General features: G+C 45.6%; 1 protein-coding gene across 2 annotated transcripts in view; it reads right to left on the reverse strand.

The window, feature by feature from the left end:
- Positions 1-1,422: 1,422 nt before the first annotated feature.
- Positions 1,423-26,427, reverse strand: part of myo1d (myosin 1D) — a 123,957-nt gene continuing 98,952 nt past the window's right edge. The window contains exons 22-23 of one of the 2 annotated variants that reach the window (XR_005036457.1): positions 16,891-17,011; positions 4,714-4,821 (exon numbers count right to left, since the gene is read on the reverse strand). Coding sequence is in view for 1 of the 2 variants with exons in the window: in XM_036946371.1 (XP_036802266.1) it covers positions 4,665-4,821 (157 nt within the window). In the remaining variant the exon portion in view is untranslated. Of the gene's footprint in view, positions 4,822-16,890; positions 17,012-26,427 lie in introns of both variants that reach the window. The other variant, XM_036946371.1, reaches the window with a different exon arrangement.

Below are 26,427 nucleotides of genomic sequence, written 5' to 3' on the forward strand. Positions count from 1 at the left end.
CCTGTACTCCCTGTTCACCCACGACTGCTTGGCCAAGCAAGACTCCAACACCATTATTAAGTTTGCCGACGAAACGTTGGTAGACCTGATCACCGACAACAATGAAACAGCCTATAAGGAGGAGATCAGAGACCTGGCAGTGTGGTGCCAGGACAACAACCTCTATCTCAACATGAGGAAGACAAAGGAGCTGAAAGGCTCCATTCATATCGACAGGGCTGTAGTGGTGTGGGTCAAGAGTTTCAAGTTCCTTGGTGTCCACATCACCAACAAACTATCATAGTCCAAACACACCAACACAGTCGTGAAGAGGGCACGGCAACACCTATTCCCTCTCAGGAAACTGAAAATATTTGGCAATCGGTCCCCAGATCCTCAAAAAGTTCTACAGTTTCACCATCGAGAGCATCCTGACTGGTTGCATCACCGCCTGGTATGGCAACTGCTCGGCATCTGATCACAAGGCGCTACAGAGGGTAGTACGTATGGCCCAGTACATCACCGAGGCCAAGCTTCCTGCCATCCAGGACATCTATACCAGGCGGTGTCAGAGGAAGGCCCTAAACATTTTCAAAGACTCCAGCCACCCAATTTCTAGACTGTTCTCTCTTCTATCGCACAGCAAGCGGTACCAGAGCACCAAGTCTAGCTCCTTAACAGCGTCTATCTTCCAAGCCATAAGACTGCCGAACAGTTAATCAAATGACTGTTTGAATTTACCCTTTTTTTTTACGCTGCTGCTTATTATCTATGCATAGTCACGTTACCCCTAATGTACAGATGACCTCGACTAACCCGTACCCCCACACATTGACTCGGTACCCGTACCCCCTGAATATAGCCTCATTATTGTTATTTTACCGTGTTACTTTTTTGAACTTCAGTTTATTTAGCAAATATTTTCTTACTCTGTATTGTTGGTTAAGGGCTTGTAAGTAAGCATTTCACGGTAAGGTCTGTTGTATTTGGCGCATGTGACAAATTTGATTTGATTTAGTGATCGTCCATCGGAAGGCTGATGATGTGTCTGTTGAGGACAGGGAGAGGGAAGTGGTGGTGCTGTCGACCTGACCTGTGACCTGTGACCTTGACTGCAGAGGCTTTGGCTGTCGCGACGTCATCTAGGGAAACAGCTGCTAGGTTAGCAGGCGCTTTAGCGTGGTTTGGCTCCCCCCCAAAATCACACAGACAACACAACAGCTGGGAGAAGGGGAAAAAAACATCACAGACTAGCCTATATACCAGCAGACCTTGATGAACCATGTCTTTTCCTGGTTGAAGAGAGATAAAAGGGGTGTCATCATCACATCTCCCCATTCACAAATTTGCAGACACGCACACACACGCACACACACGCATACGGACAAGACTAGGTGAGTAATATCGAATGCTGTATGCCAACAAAAGATGAAGTCATTGAGCAAACTTGAGCAAATACATTTATTGATCAAATGATTCATCAAATAACTATCACTGTGGCTCTTGCATATAACATAAAACAGTGACGTTCCCTTCAGATTTGGTCCAAACACTTTTTCTTTCATTATCAATATTGATATATTACATAAATATGCAAAATTAGGCACGTACATTTTCTGATCAAACTATCTATATATTCATCTAGATATTTGGTGTATTGAATAGATTGAAGGAAATGAGAAGATACGACAATGTTATCAATCTTCCCCAATTTAACACTTTCTGATATCTTTGCAGTACAATTTAAACCATTTTAACCATGAAAAGTTGGGAATATGGGGCACATTGTAATCAAAAGGGTTACCAACAGAACAAACCCAATGAAATAGCATAGACTGGGATCCCTTTCTGAAGGAACGTTAGTGATATCCAGCTAGGAAAAAAATTAACAATTGAAGGGATTGTAGGTAAAGCTTTGGATCAGACAAGTCAAACCCAACACAAACCAATGACGGACAAGGATGCAGCAGACACACCACCTTCTAGAGTCACAGATTACAAACTGTAAGGTACAGCTGATAGAACATTGAGTGTAAGAGACTAAATGGCTATGGACTCAACCAAAACAATCTGGAAAACGTGATGGGAAAAGTAACCTATTTTCACTTTGATGACTTTTTCCCATTTGCACTGGATGTACGGTAGAGGACTCAGGATGTGAATAGTCTCCATGCTGCACCCCAAAGAGTGTCAGTGAACCATTAGAATCCTTACTCAACTGAAGAACCACGTGTTGTTCCCGTCTTATTTATGTAGTAGTGGGGAAATTGGGCATCTCATCTATCTCAGTCTCTTCATTGATGCACTTTCCCTCTCTCTTTCTCTTTTGTCTTCTCCTTCCTTTCCCTCTCTCCTCAGGGCACGGGGGGATGGGGGGGGGTGTCAGAGTAAACTCCTCCTCGGCTCTGCAGTCGCACAGTCTACCCACCCGGGCATAGTGCCAAGATGTGATGGAGTGAGGCGAAAGAGAGAGAGCGATAGAGAATAAGAGGGGAGGAGAGGAGGCAGCCAGGCTGGGCTTTTGTTCTCAGACAAAAGTATCCTTCCCTACAAGACAGGCATGTCGGTAGACAGGAGATAGAGAAACCTATTTCGGTGGGATGTGACACACAGTCACAGACAGAGCATTGTAATGAGTAGTGGAATAGAGAAGCCCTGTCGGTAAAAATATTGTATAACTGGAGGATATGGGGGGATAGCTATAGTTGGCCTTCTCATAATAACCAAGTCTTACAGGCAGCCCTGAGGACTAGCCACATATTAAAAACCTGCCGTTAGAGATACTACTGTGACGTCCCTGATAATACCCACAACACAATACATAGCCTACAACTTTCCCCCCAATACAGGGACATTTTCTGGTCTGAAGTGGCTTATTAACCAACAGAACAAGGTCATCATAGACCATAGCTGCAAGGTAAAGGAATATTTGATCAGTTGAGAGGGAGGCTAACTAACTAATTACAATACCGATTTTTCCGGACGATATTCAAAGCAATTAGCGCTCGGCAGCAATTCTGAAAGTGATTGGAGAAAACTTTTTTTCACTCTGAAAAGAATGCCAAGTGACAGAGCGATATCTGCAGCAGTACTTTGACACTGAAACTAGAACTACTGGAAGTAGGCCAAGGATCTTGGGAAATGGCAGTGTTCATAATATCCCTCCACTGTCACCTCAGTCTAAGTCAATACCCACTGGGCACAGACAGCAATTCAACGTCTAGTCCAATTGGTCCATTCCAATTCAACGTCTATTCCGAGTGGGTTCAAAGTCATTTCCTTGAAATGACATGGAAACAACGTTGATTTAGCCAGTGCGTGCCCAGTGGGCAGGCCTAGTCAGTCACACAAGAACACAATACTACTGATTTACTGCGCGGGTACAGTGTCAACATCCTTTCTCTCGTCTATGGAAAACGTACAACATCTGGCTGTGTCGTCTATGGAAAACGTACAGCATCTGGCTGTGTCGTCTATGGAAAACGTACAGCATCTGGCTGTGTCGTCTATGGAAAACGTACAGCATCTGGCTGTGTCGTCTATGGAAAACGTACAGCATCTGGCTGTGTCGTCTATGGAAAACGTACAACATCTGGCTGTGTCGTCTATGGAAAATGTACAACATCTGGCTGTGTCGTCTATGGAAAACGTACAGCATCTGGCTGTGTCGTCTATGGAAAACGTACAACATCTGGCTGTGTCGTCTATGGAAAACGTACAACATCTGGCTGTGTCGTCTATGGAAAACATACAGCATCTGGCTGTGGTCATATAGCATAGACGTGCTGAAATGTTGACATAATGGATTAAGTCATTTAAGATGCATCAATAAATCATTATCTAGAACTATTGCCATGAAATGTTCACAATCTGGCGGGGGGGCAAGTCCACTCATAAGCACATTTTGCGTAATACTATAAGCATGTAGAGTACTATTAATGTACATACAGTACACAGAGAGAACAGATAACAGGTTTTAAATTGAGATTTTAATGCTCCCCTCAGAGCACGTTGTGACGTTCGGGTTCAAGATATGCTCAACACATCCCACTTCACACCCTGTGACTAACCGACTAAACACTTCTCATCTGTGCCTCTGACACGGGTTCTGTCCCTGAAATAGACGGGACAACATTCTCTCCCGTTCTTGTTTCCAATGTGTACATGTAGGACTGTCTGTGAGTCTCTAGTCCAAAACAAAAGGGTAGTGTTAAAAAAAAAAAAAAAAAATTCCATCAAATCTCCACTTTAGATCAAAATAAATAACGAAATCTGATTCTAATCAAAATAAACCAAAGCTAGCGTAATATATAACGATTAATGCCCCAACTAAACATATGAACTTGATATTGAAAAGTGAGGGGGAAAAAAATCTATTATTGTTGTGCATGTGTGTGAGTCTGTCAAACAAATGTTGTTTTTTTGCATGTGTTAAACATCTTACATGTCCTATTGAATTGTTTTGTTGTTGCGTAAAATAAATACCCATTCAAAAGAGGTACACATTTGGCATGTCTGTCATTCTGAGAGCTCAAATCCTCCCATGCATCACGCCAAAACATCCTCTTAACCAGTGGCGCTATCTAGTTCACAAATCGGCTCTATACCTAACATATATATGGTTCCTGTAGTCTTCATTTGACACTTGTCATCGTCACAGACCGAGTGGCCCCCGAGGGGCCCTTTTAGTTTCCAGGAACTGCCAGAATGTAACCGGAGCGGCTCTTAGTGAAGTCTGGCTGTGATTGGTTGATTTTGGGCTCCACAATGATGGTGCACTTCCTGCCGTTCATACTGCACTGGATGGGACTGGCGATATTCACTTGCAGCTTCCTCTTCTCACTGCAGAGAGAGGGAGAGAGAGAGAGAGGGAGAAAGAGAGACTTGTTAAGCATGTGTTGAACATGCATAGCTTACAGCTGTTACATCAATATCAACAGAGAGAGAGAGTATGGTGTATGATGTTTGGTGTGTGTGCTCGTTCAAAAGGCTAAAGGCCTTTTTACACCAAAAACACTGAATGTGCATCCTTTACCATTGTCAATATTCCTCGTCATAATATGGACATGACAGCGAACTGGATGCCAACGGGCATAGATATAGACTATAGAGCAAGGCTCTCCATGCCTGTTCCCGGAGAGCTACCATCCTCTCGGTTTTCGCACCAACCCTAATCTAGTGCACCTGATTGTAATAATTAGCGGGTTGACCAGCTGAATCAGGTTAGTTACAACTGGGGTTGGAGCAAAAACCTGCAGGAGGGTAGCTCTCCAGGAACAGGGATGGAGAGCCCTGCTATGTAGATTGACAATAGAGAGCCCACGCTAGGCTAGCCTATACCCCAGGAACGATCCCTGTGCCTGTACTGTAGGTACGGCTCACCAGCCGATTGGATTTTAGCGCTTGCCACATCTAGTGAAGGTGTTTCTGGCTGAATGGCCATCTTGCACTATTCCCTCTTTGAGAGGATCAATGAGGCAAATCAAAGATTTGTTGAGGGGGAAAAAAGCATTTGTGAAGGAGTCAGGGTGTGTGGGCAAACAGATGGAGTGTTTTAAAGTGTGTGTTTAAGAGCTGTAACTAGTGCTACAGTGAACGACAGCACCTGGGAAGAGAGGGAGAGAAATGCTTGTCTACGTAATCCAACTCTCATCCTGACACCATTCCACCATAACGACGGTCGCTCGCATCGTTTGTCAACAAAACATAATTCATGACTCGTGGAAACGGCCGGAGCCAAAACGTCCACTCAACCAGTGGCGCTAAGTCTACAGAAATTAATCAGCGCGACCTCAACACCCATTAGTTACGCAACAATGCCTAACAAACAAAAACAAATCACCTCAAACTACCCACGTCAGACTTCTGCATTATACCTATAGCACTGTAGCCTAGCAATGAGGGCTGCATCTGTCATGGCCGCCCATGCCAGGGCCAGCCAATAGGACAACAGCTCTAATGAATGCCCGGGCCTGTCTCTGGTGCTTTCACCACCTCTCTTTCTCTCTGTCCGTCCGTCTCTGTCCGTCCGTCCGTCTGTCTCTGTCCGTCTCTGTCCGTCTCTGTCCGTCCGTCTGTCTATGTCCGTCTGTCTCTGTCCGTCCGTCCGTCCGTCTCTGTCCGTCCGTCTGTCCCTGTCCGTCCGTCTCTGTCCGTCCGTCTGTCTCCATCCGTCTCTGTCCGTCCGTCCGTCTGTCTCTGTCCGTCTCTGTCCGTCCGTCTGTCTATGTCCGTCTGTCTCTGTCCGTCCATCCGTCCGTCCGTCTCTGTCCATCCGACCGTCCGCCCGTCTCTGTCCGTCCGTCTGTCTCCGTCCGTCCGTCTGTCTCCGTCCGTCCGTCTGTCTCCGTCCATCCGTCTCTGTCCATCCGTACGTCCGTCTCTGTCCATCCGTACGTCCGTCTCTGTCCATCCGTACGTCCGTCTCTGTCCGTCCGTCTGTCTCCGTCCGTCCGTCTGTCTCCGTCCGTCTGTCCATCTGTACGTCCGTCTCTGTCCATCCGTACATCCGTCTCTGTCCATCCGTACGTCCGTCTCTGTCCATCCGTACGTCCGTCTCTGTCCATCCGTACGTCTGTCTCCATCCATCCCTCTGTCCATCCGTACGTCTGTCTCCGTCCATCCGTCTCTGTCCATCCGTACTTCTGTCTCTGTCCATCCGTACGTCCGTCTCTGTCCATCCGTACGTCCGTCTCTGTCCATCCGTACGTCCGTCTCTGTCAATCCGTCTCTGTCCATCCGTACGTCCGTCTCTGTCCATCCGTACGTCCGTCTCTGTCCATCCGTACTTCCGTCTCTGTCCATCCGTACTTCCGTCTCTGTCCATCCGTACTTCCGTCTCTGTCCATCCGTACTTCCGTCTCTGTCCATCCGTACTTCCGTCTCTGTCCATCCGTACGTCCGTCTCTGTCCATCCGTACGTCTGTCTCTGTCCATCCGTACGTCTGTCTCCGTCCATCCGTCTCTGTCCATCTGTACGTCTGTCTCCGTCCATCCGTCTCTGTCCATCCGTACGTCTGTCTCCGTCCGTCCGTCTCTGTCCATCCGTCCGTCTGTCTCCGTCCATCCGTCTCTGTCCATCCGTCCGTCTGTCTCTGTCCATCCGTCCGTCCGTCTTTGTCCATCCGTACGTCCGTCTCTGTCCATCCGTACGTCCGTCTCTGTCCATCCGTACGTCCGTCTCTGTTCATCCGTACTTCCGTCTCTGTCCATCCGTACGTCCGTCTCTGTCCATCCGTACGTCCGTCTCTGTTCATCCGTACGTCCGTCTCCGTCCATCCGTCTCTGTCCATCCGTACGTCCGTCTTCGTCCGTCCGTACTTCCGTCTCTGTCCGTCCGTCTCCGTCCGTCTCTGTCCGTCCGTCTCTGTCCGTCCCTGTCCGTCCGTCTCTGTCCGTCCGTCTCTGTCCGGCCCTGTCCGTCCGTCTCTGTACATCCGTCCGTCCGTGTCCGTCTGTCCGTCCGTCTGTCTCTGTCCATTTGTGTCTCAGGGGATAGCATGGTAAGCATAGCCACAGGTCTGCTATCAGCTGCTATCTGCTCACTTGAAAGGCAAGCAGGGTTACGTTTATAAACACACACACACACACACACACACACACACACACACACACACACACACACACACACACACACACACACACACACACACACACACACACACACACACACACACACACACACACACACACACACACACACACACACACACACACACACACACACACACACACACACACACACACCAGAAGAGGCTCCTCAGAGGAGGAAGGGGAGGACCATCCTACTCAGTAAAAATACATTTAAAAATAAATAAATAAGTTTAGATTTTTAGAAAAAACTATACTAAATATATTCACATCACCAAATAACTGATTAAAACACACTGTTTAAACACACTGCAATGAAGATATTTTATTTATTTTTTATTTTATTTCACCTTTATTTAACCAGGTAGGCCAGTTGAGAACAAGTTCTCATTTACAACTGTGACCTGGCCAAGATAAAGCAAAGCAGTGTGACAAAAACAACAACACAGAGTTACACATGGAATAAACAAACGTACAGTCAATAACACAATAGAAAATCTGTATACAGTGTGTGAAAATTAAGTAAGGAGGTAAGGCAATAAATAGGCCAATAGTGGCGAAGTAATTACAATTTAGCCATTTACACTAGAGTGATACAGTTGAAGTCAGAAGTTACCATTCACCTTAGCCAAATAGATTTAAACTCAGTTTTTCACAATTACTGACATTTAATCCTAGTAAAAACTCCCTGTCTTAGGTCAGTTAGGATCATCACTTTATTTTAAGAATGTGAAATGTCACAATAATAGTAGAGAGAATGATTTATTTCAACTTACATTTCTTTCATCACAATCACAGTGGGTCAGAAGTTTACATACAGTCAATTAGTATTTGGTAGCATTGCCTTTAAATTGTTTAACTTGGGTCAAACGTTTCGGGTAGCCTTCCACAAGCTTCCCACAATAAGTTGGGTGAATTTTGGCCCATTCCTCCTGACAGAGCTGGTGTAACTGAGTCAGGTTTGTAAGGCCTCCTTGCTCGCACACGCTTTTTCAGTTCTGCCCACACATTTTCTATAGGATTGTGGTCAGGGATATGTGGTGGCCAGTCCAATACCTTGAATTTGTTGTCCTTGAGCCATTTTGCCACAACTTTGGAAGTATGCTTGGGGTCATTGCCCGTTTGGAAGACCCATTTGCGACCAAGCCTTAACTTCCTGAGTGATGTCTTGAGATGTTGCTTCAATATACCCACATAATTTTCCATCCTCATGAAGCCATCTATTTTGTGAAGTGCACCAGTCCCTCATGCAGCAAAGCACCTCCACAACATGATGCTGCCACCCCGGTGCTTCACGGTTGGGATGGTGTTCTTCGGCTTGCAAGCCTCTCCCCTTTTCCTCCAAACATAACGATGGTCAGTATGGCCAAACAGTTCTGTAATCTGTCTTTTTCATGGCGGGTTTGGAGCAGAGGCTTCTTCCTTGCTGAGCGGCCTTTCAGGTCATGTTGATATAGGACTCGTTTTACTGTGGATATAGAAACTTTTGTACCCGTTTCCTCCAGCATCTTCACAAGGTCTTTTGCTGTTGTTCTGGGATTGATTTGCGTGGTCCCATGGTGTTTATACTTGTGCACTATTGTTTGTACAGATGAACGTGGTACCTTCAGGTGTTTGGAAATTGCTCCCAAGGATGAACCAAACTTGTGGAGGTCTACAATTTTCTTGGCTTATTTCTTTTGATTTTACCATGATGTCAAGCAAATAGGCACTAAGTTTGACAGTAGGCCTTGAAATACATCCACAGGTACACCTCCAATTGACTCAAATTATGTCAATTAGCCTATCAGAAGCTTCTAAAGCCATAACATAATTTTCTGGAATTTTCCAAGATGTTTAAAGGCACAGTCAACTTAGCAACTTGGTTGAAATCTGAAGTTTACATACACTTAGGTTGGAGTCATTAAAACTCGTTTTTCAACCACTCCACAAATTCCTTGTCAACAAACTAATAGTTTTAGCAAGTTGGTTAGGACATCTATTTTGTGCATGACAAGTAATTTTTCCAACAATTGTTTACAGACAGATAATTTCACTTAGAATTCACTGTATCACAATTCTAGTGGGTCAGAAGTTTACATACACTAATTTGACTGTGCCTTTAAACAGCTTGGAAAATTCCAGAAAATTATGTCATGGCTTTAGAAGCTTCTGATAGGCTAATTGACATCATTTGTACTAGGATTAAATGTCAGGAATTGTGGAAAACGGAGTTTAAATGTATTTGGCTAAGGTGTATGTAAACTTCGTATGTAAACTTCTCACCCACTGGAATTGTGATACAGTTAATTATAAGTGAAATAATCTGTCTGTAAACAATTGTTGTAAAATTACTTGTGTCATGAACAAAGTAGATGTCCTGTGGAGTGGTTGAAAAACGAGTTGTAATGACTCCAACATAAGTGTACGTAAACTTACGACTTCATCTGTATATGTGCAGCTGATGATGTGCAAGTCAAAATACTGGTGTGCAAAAGAGCAGAAAAACAAAAACAAATATGGGGATGAGGTAGGTAGTTGGTTGGATGGGCTATTTACAGATGGGCTGTGTACAACTGCAGCGATTGGTAAGCTGCTCTAACAGCTGACGCTTAAGGTTAGTGAGGGTTATATAAGTCTCCAACTTCAGTGATTTTTGCAATTTGTTCTAGTCATTGGAAGCAGAGAACTGGAAGGAAAGGTGGCCAAAGAGGTGTTGGCTGTCACGCCCTGACCTTAGAGAGCCTTTTAATGTCTCTATTTGGTTTGGTTTGGTCAGGGTGTGATTTGGGGTGGGCATTCAATATTTTGTTATCAACGATTTTGTATTTCTATGTTTTGGCCGGGTATGGTTCTCAATCAGGGACAGCTGTCTATCATTGTCTCTGATTGGGAACCATACTTAGGTAGCCCTTTTTCCCTCCTTTCTTTGTGGGAAGTTGACTTTGTTTAGGGCACATAGGCTTTGAGCTTCACGGTTTGTTTTTTGTAGTGTTTATTGTTTTGTTCGGCGTCATTTTGATTAATAAAAGAAAATGTACGCTCACCACGCTGCACCTTGGTCCTCTTCCTTCAACAGCCGTGACATTGGCTTTGGGGATGACCAGTAAATATACCTGCTGGAGCGCATGCTACGGGTGGGTGTTGCTATGCTGACCAGTGAACTGAGATAAGGCGGAGTTATATCTAGCAAAGACATAGAGGACCTGGAGCCAGTTGGTTTGGTGACGAATATGTAACGAGGACCAGCCAACGAGAGCATACAGATCGCAGTGGTGGGTAGTATATGGGGCTTTGGTGACAAAACAAATGGCACTGTGATAGAATGCATCCAATTTGCTGAGTAGAGTGTTGGAGACTATTTTGTAAATGACATCGACAAAGTCAAGGATCGGTAGGATAGTCAGTTTTACGAGGGTATGTTTGGCAGCATGAGTGAAGGAGGCTTTGTTGAGAAATAGGAAGCCAATTCTAGATTTAATTTTGGATTGAAGATGCTTATTGTGAGTCTGGAAGGAGTGTTTACAGTCTAGCCAGACACCTAGGTATTTATAGTTGTCCACATGTCAGAACCGTCCAGAGTAGTGATGCTAGTCGGGGGGATGGGTGCGGGCAGCGATTGGTTGAAGAGCATGCATTTAGTTTAACTAGCATTTAAGAGCAGTTGGAGGCCACGGAAGGAGTGTTGTACGACGTTGAAGCTCGTTTGGAGGTTTGCTAACACAGTGTCCAAAGAAGGGCCAGATGTATACAGAATGGTGTCGTCTGCGTAGAGGTGGATCAAAGAATCACCCGCAGCAAGAGCGACATCATTGATACATACCGAGAAGAGTCGGCCCGAGAATTGAACCCTGTGGCACCCCCATAGAGACTGCCAGAGGTCCGGACAACAGGCCCTCCGATTTGACACATTGAACTCTATCTGAGAAGTAGTTAGTGAACCAGGCGAGGCCGTCATTAGAGAAACCAAGGCTGTTGAGTCTTCTGATAAGAATACGGTGATTGACTGAGACGAAAGCCTTGGCCAGGTCGATGAAGACGGCTAGACAGTATTGTCTTTTATCGATGGCAGTTATGATATCGTTTAGGACCTTGAGCGTGGCTGAAGTGCCCCCTGCGACCAGCTCGGAAACCAGAATGTGAAGCGGAGAATGTGGGATTCAAAATGGTCGGTGATCTGTTTGTTCACCTGGCTTTCGAAGACTTTAGAAAGGCAGAGCATGATGGATATGGGTCTGTAATAGTTTGGGTCTAGAGTGTCTCCCCTTTGAAGAGGGGGATGACCGTGGCCGCTTTCCAATCTTTAGGAATCTCAGACTATACGAAAGAGAGGCTGAACAGACTAGTAATAGGGGTTGCAACAACGGCGGCGGGTAATTTTAGGAAGAGAGGATCCAGATAGTTTATCCCACCTGATTTGTAGGGATCCAGATTTTGCAGCTCTTTCAGAACATCAGCTGTCTGGATTTGGGTGAAGGAGAAGGGGGGGGCTTGGGCCAGTTGCTGCGGGGGTGCAGAGTTTTTGGCCGGGGCTCGAGTAGCCCGGTGGAAAGCATGGCCAGCTGTAGAGAAACGCTTATTGAAATTCTCGATTATCGTGGATTTACAGTAGCCTCAACACTCTCTGGGGTAGCACCATGCTGTAGCCGGAGGACAGCTACCTTCCGTCCTCCTCTGGCTACATTGACTTCAATACAAAACTTAGGAGGCACAGTAATTAAGACAACTTCCAGAGGACGTGCTCCAACCTATCAGAGCTCTTGCAGCATGAACTGACATGTTGTCCACCCAAACAAAGGATCAGAGAATGAATCTAGTACTTAAATCATAAGCTACAGCTAGCTAGCACTGCAGCGCATAAAATGTGATAGTTGACTCAAAGAGACAGAAAGACAATAGTTGAACAGTTTCAAATTAATTTCTTCAAAAACAAAAGAGAATCAGTGTAAAGAGAGAGATAGCTATATTTAGTTTTTTTTCACTTTAATTTACTTCGCTAGTTAATGCAGCTAGCTAATTTAGCCTACTCAAATACCCGGCTCAAACCGAGAGGAATGCTATTTATGTTGGATAGCCTTAGCTAGCTAGCTAACACTGGAAATCTTCCAAGTCAAGGTAAGCTGTCGGTTGTATTAATCTATTGCAATCGGGGCCCGCTGGTGTAACTGCTAAACTGCTTGCTGTACACTGTACTGCGTGATTTGCCTAATAGAAACATTCGTTTTCAACTGTTGGACTACTGATTACAACCTAAATCAGCTAGATGCAGGCTAGAGTGTGTAAGGCAGTATTGAATGTGTCACTCTTTTGATTCTCCAATTTGTTTCTTGACATGTGCACCGTTATAAACCTTCATTCATAGGCTTGGTTGTAGAAACCTCATGATGGGTATAGGGAAAATTTGAGTATCATGTAATAGCCTAAACCTATTGATTTTACATTGAGCTGGGTGAATGGGATATGAATGAGAGTCATCCAATATGCTGTAATAGAAATAAAGCCATGCTCATACAAAAAAATAAACATCCTAATCTTAAACAGCCCCGACCGCCACTGACACACACAGACGTTGTGTAGAATATGTGTATCGGGACATCTTTATATGTGGTTAATACTAAGAAACGCTTAAGAAATGTAATATCCATTGTAAAATCCCTGTGATTCTGGTAGACGAAAATGCTACGAAAGCAAATCAGTCGACTGTTGACGTCACATCAATCCAATACTAAGTGACCAGTCTTAGTCGAGTTATCTCCCCAGGGGGACACTCAGACACCACTGCCTCTCCTCTCCTACTAGAAAAAAAGCATTATTTCCTACTCTCTTCCCCAGTAACTGTCTCTTCTCTGACTTATGAATCCTCTACCCCAGCCTCTCTGAGGATAAAGTGGAAGAACAGGAAGAGAAGTAGGGAATCTTCTTAGAGGTTGGGGACCGACAGGGCAACCTATCTGCATCCACGCAACACCGCTGACTCATCCTTTTAGGAGTGTTTTTGTCTCGGAGCCAAGCTCTCCTGTCTCCTGCAAAATATATGAGAACTTCCCATACTTAAGAGATACAGGTAAAGTCACTCAGCAAACCCACTGTGGCTTGCAGAAGACTCTGGCCTCAGGATTAGGTTAAATACTGAGCAAAAATCTAAACGCAACATGCAACAATATTTATGATTTTACTGAGTTATAGTTCATATAAGGAAATCAGTCAATTGAAATAAATTCATTAGGCCCTAATCTATGGCGTTCACATGACTGGGCAGTGGCGCAGCCATGGTTGGGCCTGCGAGGGCATAGGCCCACCCACTTGGGAGACTGGTCCACCCACTGGGGAGCCTGACCCAGCCAATCAGAATTAGTTTTTCCCCACAAAAGGGCTTTATTACAGAAATAAATAGTAATCAGTTTTATCAGCTGTCCAGGTGGCTGGTCTCAGACGATCCCGCAGGTGAAGAAGCCGGATGTGGAGGTCCTAGGCTGGCGTGGTTACACGTGGTTTGCCCTTGTGAGGCTGGTTTGACGTACTGTCAAATTCTCTAAAACGACGTTGGAGGCGGCTTTATGGTAGAGAAAATAACATTCAATTCTCTGCGATCAGCTCTGCTGGACATTCCTGCGGTCAGCATGCCAATTGCACGCTCCCTCAACTTGAGACATCTGTGGCATTGTGTTGTGTGACAAAACTGCACATTTTATAGTGGCCTTTTATTGTCCCCAGCACAAGGTGCACCTGTGTAATGGTCATGCTGTTTAATCAGCTTCTTGATATGCCACACCTGTCAGGTGGATGGATTATCTTGGCAAAGGAGAAATGCTCACTAACAGGGATGTAAACAGATTTGTACACACAATGAATGTTTTAGAGAAATAAGCTTCTTGTGCGTATGGAACATTTCTAGGATCTTTCATTTCAGCTCATGAAACAAACACTTCACATTTTGCGTTTATATTTTTGTTCAGCGTAAAATAATTGATATGCGTAGGTTATATTTAGACCATTTAAAATCTTCTCTGAGAGACTTTAAAGTCCCTTTCAATGTGCTATGCTGGGAAATACCTATCAAGCTAACTAACAACAGAGGACTTGTGACGCAAATATGGGCAGATTACTGTAAATCTGGACAGTGCATGTGAATAGACTGTCTGTGGCAGAGACAAAGACAGACCAGATGCTCAACAAGAGTGCAGGTTCTATGCCAAGAGCAGCACGCCTGCCCCGAGGGAGGGGCTCCATAGGGTGCTGTTGATGTGGATCGGAGATGGAGAGAAACCCCCACTGTTCGCCTGTCAGATCGAATTTCTCTGCTTTCCTTAACAGCAGTTCTAAAATAAAACCTGCCCGCCTCCTCTGATCAATACTGAGATTGTGTGTGTGTGTGTGTGTGTGTGCGGTGCGCCTTCACTGACATTTTCAACCTCTCCCTGACCGAGTCTGTAATACCTACATGTTTCAAGCAGACCACCATAGTCGCTGTGCCCAAGGAAGCGAAGGTAACCTGCCTAAATGATTACCGCCCCGTGGCACTCACGTCGGTAGCCATGAAGTGCTTTGAAAGGCTGGTCATGGCTCACATCAACAGCATCCTCCCGGATACCCTAGACCCACTCCAATTCGCATACCGCCCCAACAGATCCACAGATGACGCAAACTCAATCGCACTCCACACCGCCCTTTCTCACCTGGACAACAGAAACACCTATGTGAGAATGCTGTTCATCGACTACAGCTCAGTGTTCAACACCATAGTGCCCACCAAGTTCATCACTAAGCTAAGGACTCTGGGACTAAATACCTCCCTCAGACACTGGATCCTGGACTTCCTGACAGGCCGCCCCCAGGTGGTAAGAGTAGGCAACAATACATCTGCCACGCTGATCCTCAACACTGGGGCCCCTCAGGGGTGTGTACTTAGTCCCCTTCTGTATTCCCTGTTCACCCACGACTGTGTGGCAAAACACGACTCCAACACCATCATTAAGTTTGCTGACGACACAACAGTGGTAGGCCTGATCACCGACAACAATGAGACGGCCTATAGGGAGGAGGTCAGAGAACTGGCAGTGTGGTGCCAGGACAACAACCTCTCCCTCAATGTGAGCGAGACAAAGGAAGTGATCGTGGACTACAGGAAAAGGCGGGCCGAACAGGCCCTTATTAACATCAACAGGGCTGCGGGGGAAAGGTTCGAGAGTTTTATGTTCCTTGGTGTCAACATTACCAACGAACTATCATGATCCAAACACACCAAGACAATCGTGAAGAGGGCACGACAAAACCTTTTCCCCATCAGGAGACTGAAAAGATTTGGCATGGGCCCCCAGATCCTCAAAAGGTTCTACAGCTGCACCATCGAAAGCATCCTGTCCGGTTGTATCACCGCCTGGTATAGCAACTGCACGGCATCTGACCGTAAGACGCTACTGATGGTAGTGCGTACAGCCCAGTACATCACTGGGGCCAAGCTTCCTGCCATCCAGGACCTAATAGGCAGTGTCAGAGGAAAGCCCATAAAATTGTCAGAGACTCCAGTCACCCAAATTATAGACTGTTTTCTCTGCTACCGCACGGCAAGCGGTACCGGAGCGCCAAGTCTAGGACCAAAAGGTTCCACAACAGCTTCTACCCTCAAGCCATTAGATTGCTGAACAATTCATAAAAATCACCACCAGACAATTTACATTGCCCCCCCCCCCCCCCTTGTACACTGCTGCTACTACATGTACAGATTACCCCCACCTACATGTACAGATTACCTCAACTAGCCTCGTTACCGGTGCCCCCTGTATATAGCCTCGTTATTGTTATTCTTATTAATAATTTTTTATTTTAGCTTACTTGGTAAATATTTTCTTCTTCTTGAACTGCACTGTTGGTTAAGGGCTTGTAGGTAAGCATTTCACGGTAAAGTCTACACTTGTTGTATGTGGCAAATAAAGTTTGATTTGATATGGGGACAGTATGCTCATGTGTTTCTGCTTATTACTATTGTCTGTGGGGGAGCGGCTGGGGGTAGGAGAGTGTCGAGACGAACCAATGGCCCACATGTATCTGATAGATAGCTAACTCCTCTCACATATTCAACACCCAAGCCAAGCGGCCAACCCCCAATCCAGTCTTCCACAACACGAGCAAACATAATCCAGCCCGAGGAGGAGGTATAAGGAAGGAGGGGGGAGAAGGAATATAAATGGTGGATAAAAGGGTCTCTACAGTCGTCATTTCCACCTCAACCATCCACCCTATCCCTCCCAATGGATCTGCATCCACTCTCTCACACGTCTCCCATGTTCCCCGCCAGCTCCAACCTAGACATCCCACTGGAGACGAAGGGAAAAGTAAACACACCTCATTCAGGTCGCTAATGGTTCTAGCCAGGCGGCACAGCGGGTTTGGAATTGTCCTTCAGTCACGTCACAACAGAGAGAGTGATTCATAGTTCAAGGCAGTTCCGCTGGCATCGGCGGCACTACAGGTCAGAGAGAGGTGGTTAGTGAGATGATGTTGGAGTGCTTTCAACTCCATTGTTCACTTTACAGTTGAAGGTATGAATATAGAGTCTCGGTGACTCAACTGAATTTACAACAACATTAGCCAATGCTTCCGCTGTCTCGCCAAATCACACCTCCTCTCAGTTTCTTCTCAGACATGTCTCTTCCAGCCTTTTCTGCCCCAAAACATCCAGTGTGATATTAAACCACAGAGAAATCAACAACAGGAAGCAACAACAAAAAAAACTGCTCAAATGCAGGAACTCCAACCCTTCAAAACAGCCCAACAACCATTACAATATTTAGTAAGCTGTGAGAGTGCAGATATCTTCCTCTCCTCCTCTGTGTCTCTTTCTCCACCATTTCTTTCATGAAAAGAAGAGCTATATACTCTAAAATGGGGGAGATGACTAAGTAGGTCATTTAAAAATGTCTTAGCAGCAAAAAGTCTATTGATCAATGAGCCCTGAACGTAGAGAGGAGGAGAAGAGGAAGAGTACAACCAATCTGAAGGAAAGAGAAAGAAAGAGGGAGGAAATGGAGACACGAGAGAGACAAGCACACAATCGCACACACACACACACACACACATAGAGAGAAAGCAGCCTAGCAGTGGAGCCGTGCAGTGAGACTGCCAAGTGTGTGTGTGTTGATCAAAGCCACTGTAGCCTATGTCAGCTAAGTGCCTAATGTACAGTAGCAGTGGAGGGAGGGGTCAAAAGGCCTTAACTATAGAGATCCTATAATGTAACTCCACACTCTTAATCATGTGAGGCGGCAGGTAGCCGAGTGGTTAGAGCATTGGGCCAGTAACTGAAAGTTTGCTAGATAGAATCCCTGAGCTGACAAGGTAAAAATCTGTCGTTCTGCCCCTGAACAAGGCAGTTAGCCCACTGTTCCTAGGCTGTCATTGTAAATAAGAATTTGTTCTTAACTGACTTGCCAAGTTAAATAAAAATAAATAGTGGAGGTTCAGCTGGTCCTGAAGGACACGTGTGTTGTACCGCCGTTCGTTACAACCTTCGCTGACAATAAGTTTAAAAAAAAAATGTGCTTCAGAGTACATGATATGAAATATGAAAGCATTATAAGAGCACAATAATTGAAGGGGATTGGATCCACCACTACATGGATGATCTCATCATGCCTACTGATGGGACTGATAACGTCAGTGTGAACAGAACACGTCTAGCTGCGACAGTGGAGACAGCGGAGACAGGTTTAACGCACTGCAAAGTGAGACCAGCTCTACTCCCATATGGGTAGAGACACTACTATTATCAGGGGTGGTACAGAGTATTCATCAGTCCTCCTAGACAGATAACCGAGACAAAGACACACACATCCCCCTCTTCTGCTGTCATCGGTGTTGACGTCCTCTCTTTATTGTTTATGTTTATTTAACTAGGTAAGTCAGTTCACAGCAAATTCTTATTTACAATTGACGGCCTACCCCGGCCAAACCCGGACGACGCTGGGCCAATTGTGCGCCGCCCTATGGGACTCCCAATAACGTCCGGTTGTGATACAGCCTGGAATCGAACCAGGGTCTGTAGTGACGCCTCTAGCACTGAGATGCAGTGCCTTAGACCACTGCGCCACACGGGAACCCCCTTTAAACGATCAGCAGGGTCAATGACGGTGATACGTCCCGGAAGTGGACAAAGCAAGGGGCCACTTCCCCCTGAGGGACCGTTGATAGTAGTACACACTCTACACGGACAGCTGAGTCTTCACACTGATGGAGCCACAATGGCTTCACAACAGGAGTCTCCGTCCATCTTAAACAATCACGCCTGGCTCTTCAAATTCTCCAGTTTCTCTTCTCTCCGTTAGGTTCAATAGGCCTAGCATGACACTGGTCAATGAACCAGAATCCCTCGTGTCTCTCTCTTGTCTTCTGAAGCACCCAATATTATCACATGTGTGGCTGAACCACTGAAGGACCATCAGGGAAATCAATATATCGATGAGGATGAGTCAAGTGCAGGGAAAGAAAAGCAAGAAGAGTGTCTACAATGAGTTTCTTCATTACAGATGGAGCGACCGCTCCCTTTTAAAAGAGACTCGGCTCTCACTTTGTCACCCCAGCCAAAATCAATAGATCAACGAAGACGTCATTCCTTCCAGCTTATCGATGCTTCACGGGTCCGAGTGACATGGGGGAAGGGGACGAGGTTGCGTTTGGAACCGGGATAATAGAGTTGACAGGCCCAAGCTGGAGGTGACGGGGGGAAAAGACGAATGGGGAGAAGCGAGGGATGAGAAGGATGAGAATGATCAGGAAAAAGAGTGGAGGGTAAAGGTCAAGCGGGGGCTACATCTCGGTATACTGTACAAGGATCGAGAGGCTTGCAGCAAGATGGTAGAGTACGTGGGTGTCTCTGTGTGAGCGTAGGTGGAAAGGCTAGAGGTATGGAAGGGAGGCCAGGGACCTTTCACCCCAGTCAGGGGAGGGGATGTCTGGGGCCGCAACACCACTCTATGAGCATGGTAGAGGCCTGTTGACCTGCACCTCACTGCGTCTTTTACTGGTTGGTTGGTTGGCGGGCAGGCAGGCAGACAGCACTGCAGTGGTGCAGGGACACACGCAGAGGGAAACTAGGTCAGATCCCATCTCTCTCAGACACACACACACTCAGTCTACACCCCTCCCCTTCAATCACTCCACCAACCAAGTGACCCCCCAGGCTGATATTAAATATAAAACAGAGCAGGACTCTCTACTGTCCAGCAAAAACAGTGTGTGTGTGTGTATGGTGGCTGTAGCCACATGTAAGTGTGTTATGATGACACACACACACACACACACACACACACACACACACACACACACACACACACACACACACACACACACACACCCATCCATTTATGCAGGAGGTAGCAAAAACACAATTTTACCGTATGCTTTTGTAAGGCAAATGAGTGTTTATACGGATGTCATTGGTGCTCTGCACAGTTTTACATGACAGGAATACTATCCAATCCATCACCTGGATAATGTATAAGGATGGAGACAGATCCATTCATGGCTAAAAAAAAAATACTCTCCCTCCCTCTAGCCCCCTGTTTCTCCCTCTCCCCCTCTCTTTGTCCTTCCTACAGCTTCTGTTTACCTGTCTGACACTGTTTTTCTGCCTCTCCATCCTTTTCCTCTCTCCTTCTCTGTCACACTCCCCCCCCCCCCTCTCTCTCTCCCTCTCCAGAGGAGATGAGTTAGTTCTCAGCCAGCAGGGTTATTATTGGACTAAATACCAGACAAACATGGATCGGCTGGTCGCTATGGCAACTGCCTCTGCAACACCGCACAGGGAGGGAGGGAGGTAGGAAGAGTAGGAGGGATGGAGGAAAAAAGGGGAGGAATGCTGACAAACAGAGGGGGGGGCAGAGAGGGAGGGGGGAAGTGGGAGGGAGTGAAGGAGGGATAAAGGAGAGGGAGTGGAGGGGAGCATGACTTCCTGAAGTCTGAAATGCTCCACTCAGCATAAAGGGTGACCTTGATGGCGTGGGGAGACGAAATCACCAGTTAGCAGCACGCCGCCTCTGTCTGTCTTAGTGTCTTTAAGCGTGATGATGATGATGATGATGCCATTTCAAATTACACAGGAAAGTGCAGCACGGCACATTTGTTCACGCCAAGCAGCACTTCTTCAAGGTTTGAATATTCATCACGCTTCCGCTGTACTGACACTGCAATAACACAAACTTAACGGATCGTCTTTCTCCGGAAAGGAAAACAGATGCCTACTTTCTCTGCCCGGGGAGGAGAGCAGAGAGGATTCGCCAGAGCAATCAGCGGCCTCAGACTTCTGCTACCTGGCTGACAACAAGCAACAGATCTGCCACAGCCTCTTATATCTCCTTCTCTCGCTCTCCTATGGCTCATCTTCTCTCTCATGAGTCAGCAGTGTGAAGCCCATAGCCTCTGTATTGATCTGATGTAGCCTTTTGGTTATGCTCTGACCTGGGGCTGAACTGAGGGCTTGAATTGATCATGTAACTACGCTGCCCTGTCAAATCTGGGCCAACCTCAATCTGTGACACACATAACAAGGGAATGACGAGGGAGAGAGAGAGAGGGCGGGGGGGAAGAACAAAAGAAGAGAGCTTGAATGAAACGAAACAACAAAATGGTAGAAAGACTAAGCAAACAGTTACGTCCAATAACTGGTGTCACACAGACATGAACAGTATTACAGCGCAGAAGTGTCTCATATCTTTAGTCTGTCGGGCGCCCTCTCTCCCTGTCTTTCCCTAGTGCTATTAAGCGAGTGATGCTTTCCTTCTTATTACCGGGTTAGGCTGGGCCCAGAATAACACCATTCATCTCCACAGTGGGAGAACACAGGAAATAATTCCTGGAGAGAGAGAGAGAGAGAGAAGAAAGAGAGGGCGAGAAGAGCGCGAGAGAGAGTGCGAGCGAGAGTGGAGGAAGAGACAGCGACAAGAGACACACACTCATCCATCGTTTGGATCACAAGGATCTCTCCCTCCATCCCCCCATGTCAATACTTTCTGGACTTTCAGTAGTCACTGAAACAGCAAGACAACAGCAAGACAACCTACCACAGAACGCTCTTTTCTCAGAACCCAGTAGTTCAAATACAGCGCTACACAACGGCGAAACAAAGCTACATCTAGGACCGAGACCATCGCAACAGAGTAATCTCTGTCAGGGACTTACACATCTCACAGTGGAACTTTCTCATTGGATCGGGTTCCACTGGAGCACAATGTATAGTTTAGAAACAATAACAAAGGGAAGAGTCACTATATGGAAAAGTAGGGAAGTAGGTCTGAGTCCGAATCAGACGGACAGAGTAGAAAAACATAGCTAGATGTTTGAATTTGGACGTGAAGACAGAGCTTGTGCATTGCTGGTATTTCGCAGAGTTAGCTTCTTTATAATTCCTGAGAAAAATGAATAATTAACAAGGAGGCTATTTTTAGGACAGGTGTGAACTGGTGATCGGGTAAGCTGAATGTAATGCACATGTAATGTACACTGACTATACCAAACATTAGGAACGCCTTAATATTGAGTTGCATCCCCCCTTTTACCCTCAAAACAGCCTCAATTCGTGGGGACATGGACTCTACAAAGTGTTGAAAGCGTTCCACAGGGATGCAACGTTTCAGACCATGTTGACTTCAATGCTTCCCACAGTTGTGTCAAGTTGGCTGGATGAACTTTGGGTGGTGGACCATTCTTGATACACACGGGAAACTGTTGAGTGAGAAAAACCCAGCAGCGTTGCAGTTCTTGACACAAATCGGTGCGCCTGGCATCTACTACCATACCCCGTTCAAAGGCACTTAAATATTTTGTCTTGCCCATTCACCCTCTGAAAGACACACATACATACACAATCCATGTCTCAAATTGTCTCAAGGCCTACAAATCCTTCTTTAACCTGTCTCCTCCCCTGATTGAAGTGGATTTAACAGGTGACATCTATAAGGGATCATAGCTTTCACCTGGATTCACCTGGTCAGTCTATGTCATGGAATGAGCAAGTGTTCATAATATTTTGGACACCCAGTGTGTATCAGGGTCATCACACCCAGTGTGTATCAGGGACAGTCGACTGTAATATACTGCATGTAGGGTGGATGATGTATAAGTAATGGTCAATCCTCCTCCTGGAAAGCTGCCGATGTGCCCTTGAGCAAGGCACTTAACCCGTAATTGCTCCTGTAAGTCGCTCTGGATAGGAGCGTCTGCTGAATGACTCAAACGCAAATATAAAAACGTACTGGGTATGCATGCAGGCTTTTGATCCAGCCCTGCAGTAACACACCTGATTCTACTAATGAGTTGTGTGTTAAGTGTTGTGGTGTGTTGTGCTACAGTGGGGTGCATGTCAATAGAACATAGGTCTGGGCTAAATATAGGAGAGAGAGAGCAGAGCAGAGCAACTCATCACCTTAAATATTTAATCTCTCCTCTTCTGAGTTGGAGGGAGAGGGGTAGGGAGGGAAGGAGGAGAGGGAGGGATGGGGGAAAGGGAGGTGCAGGAGAGATGGAGGGGGGTAAGAGAATGACAGAGTGAGAGAGAGGAAGAGAAACAGATAGAGGAAGAGAAACAGATGGAGGAAGAGAAACAGAGAGAGAGAGAGAGAGAGAGAGGGAAGAGAAACAGAGGGAGAGAGACAAGAGAGAGAGGAAGAGAGAGCGAGAGAGGGAAGAGAAACAAAGAGAGGAAGAGAAACAGAGAGAGAGAGAGAGGAGAAACAAAGAGAGAGAGGGAAGAGAGCGAGAGAGAGAGAATACAGAGGGAGAGGGAAGAGAAACAGAGAGGAAAGAGAAACAGAGAGAGAGAGAGAGAGAGGGAGAGAGGGAGAGAGGGAAGAGAAACAGAGAGAGAGGAAGATAAACAGAGAGAGAGAGAGAGGAAGAGAAACAGGGAGAGAGAGAGACGAAGGTACAAAGAAGAGGAATGAAAATAGGGGAACGACAAAAAAGGAAAAAGAGATGAGAAAAGAAAAGAGCGAGGGAGGAAGTGAGGACATGGGAATATAATCCGTTTTCATGCAGAAGCGGCTGGACTATTTGTAAGTTTCTAGACAACTGTTGTGCGTCACAGCCGATAAGAGGGTTATATTCTTATTCACATGTGGAGCAGAATTCGGCGCGTCTGTTTTACTCTCAACAGATTTGGTCCCGATACATTCTGAGAGGGCGCCTATCTACTCGTAAAATATGACAGCTTTGACGTTTCTTGAACAAACCCGTCAAGTCGCGAACTCAATCTGAAAAGTAGCCTTTTGCCCCCGCCCCTCCCCTCCAGTGGAATAAGCCCCCATATTGAAAGTTGGAACTCTCATACACTAACTACACAGAGAAAGAACCAGTGTTATTTGGAGTGGGGCTTACACAGTGTCACTATCACTCTGCACTGCACATGCTGTACATTTGGGGAATTAAATAAGCCAGCCATTGACACTGGGTCCCTGTGTGTGATGTAAGCTGCTATGGCGCTCTGCTCAGTATTGTGTGGGCTGTGCATCACGCTGAAGGACAGATAAAGGTTACATCTACAGGGATATGTAGGGCACATAACACATTATACACACATTATACACACATTATACACACATTATAGCTAAGGGATCTTAGCTATAATGTGCTACTAACAATTGGATACCACATTATACACACATTATAGCTAAGGGATCTTAGCTATAATGTGCTACTAACAATTGGATACCACGAAATTGGGGAGAAAAAGGGGTAAAAAAAAGGGGTTAAAAAAAGAATGGTTCACCACCCAAAGGACATCCAACTAACTTCACACAACTATGCATTGGAGTCAACATGGGCCAGCATCCCTGTGGAACGCTTTCGACACCTTGTAGAGTCCATGCTGAGAGTCCTGTTCTGCAACTCAATATTAGGAAGGTGTTCCTAATGTTTGGCGTACTCAGTGTACATGGAAACACACACTGAGATGTCTCGGCGTGGCCTTTTGTTCTGGCCACGTTTCATTGTGATAGATGGGCCTCTATAGGAAGCACATGGAGACTAATTAAGAGGGACCCAATGGCAGAGGGCTTTCTCTCTCTCGGTCTCTCGCTGAGAGCGCGTATGCAATGAGACATGATAGCATCGGAGCAGAGGCGTGTTCAGGCACATCCCCCCACAAAATAGACCCGTTTCAGACCAGAGCAAGGATATGATAAAGTGCCTTGGCTTAATTATAATGTAGGTATTCTACAGCAGGGAAAACATGCTGCAATCATCTATCATACATTACTGAGCTATCATACAAGGCCCAACTTAAAAACAACACGACATTAATGCTCGTTCTCTTGTCCGGGACAAGTAAAATAATAATAATAATAATAATAATAGTCGCACAAGAAGAATATAGTTTTAAGTTGTCTGAAAGTAAAAAAAATAGGTAATGAAAATCACACAAATCACGACATCACAAGCATTGGAATAATATACAAGTCAATGTGTAGGTGCTACGCATGTTGGCTACAGCCTCGCGTCCAAACCGATGCTGACATGAGGAAGGCGCCAGAAAATGGAGCCAAATGATTGGCCAAATTTGAATGACATAAATATAGGCTAAACGGCAGTCAGGTTTGACAGGTATAATGAAGGATAATGAACATTAACATCTGAAAGGCTCGATTTGGTTGACGTTCTGAAGGCACGGTCGGTTCAGATCAAATGGTCAGATGACCGGAGAGTGAAGGACAGTGCCTGACGGGCACCACACAACACCCACCTTGAATCGGAGCAAAGATGGTCAGCATTTTGAAACTACTTAAAGATATACTTGTTTAAAACCTGGATATTTGATGTCCTTTTATGAAGCAAGTCTAACCTGGTTTCAAAGTAGCCTAGTCAAAATAAGACCAAATGTTGAGGGAATTACTTAAACACTTAATATGTCATTGAAACCAGCATTTTTCAGGTAAGATTGGTTTTCAAATCAACTTTATTTGATTGTGCAGCAGCAAAAGGCATAATCCTAGTCATATTAATAACCTGAGTTAGTTGATGCATCTTTAAATCTCCTCTCTTCATTTGTAACGGATATTTGAATCTCTGTCACATGAACCTGCTCGTGCGTGCGGTGAGAGCGGTGTTTTGTCGCTAATAGCATTTTGGAACATAAGTGCGTAGCCTACAGCCATGTGCACATTGTTGATCTTATAATATGAAGAAATACAACTTCAGCAACATTTTAAGATAAACGGTCTGACCTGTTGCATCTGCCTCCTAGCTTTTTAATTTTCTTTATGTTCAGCGGTATGAATTTTGGATCTGTCGTCCCAGAACCTTTGAACCGTAGACATATTTTGAATCATCCAACGGACAACGGGACACCTTTAATTACCAGCCCTGGGGGGGAATTATTTTATAAAAGACAGAGAAAGTATTTGCTTGTAATTGTAATGTTGTAATATTTGATAGGCTACCTAGGGTGGCCAACCATCCTCCAGGAGAGCCTTAAAGGGGCAGTGTTGTATTTTGAGACAGCCTTGAATATGCAAAGAAGCCAACAGGCAGAGTGTAACGGACATTTTTGTCTGATTCTCTGTGGTAAAAAAAAGATAGTATTGCAACAAAACAAAAACAAATGGGGGGGGGGGACAAGTGACTTGAGCTTTTGGACAAGTAAAACAAATCTGTCCTCCTTGTCTTAAGGACAAGTGTCGAAACAAGTTCAAAGTCAAGCCCTGGTATATAATAGATGTACAGTACCATATCAGGTGGGACAGTAGAGCAGTTAAAATCTGCTGCGTGTGCAGTTTTTCCAGGGGTGACCGAAGGGACAGTAAGTAAGTAACACAGTAGGTGGGGGGTGACAGCTGGCCTGGACCACAATCTCCTTTCCTGTCTGCACATCTGAGAGAATGCACCATACAGAAG

This window comes from Oncorhynchus mykiss, chromosome 16, assembly GCF_013265735.2.
Source record: "Oncorhynchus mykiss isolate Arlee chromosome 16, USDA_OmykA_1.1, whole genome shotgun sequence".
In the NCBI taxonomy this organism is placed as follows: domain Eukaryota; kingdom Metazoa; phylum Chordata; class Actinopteri; order Salmoniformes; family Salmonidae; genus Oncorhynchus; species Oncorhynchus mykiss.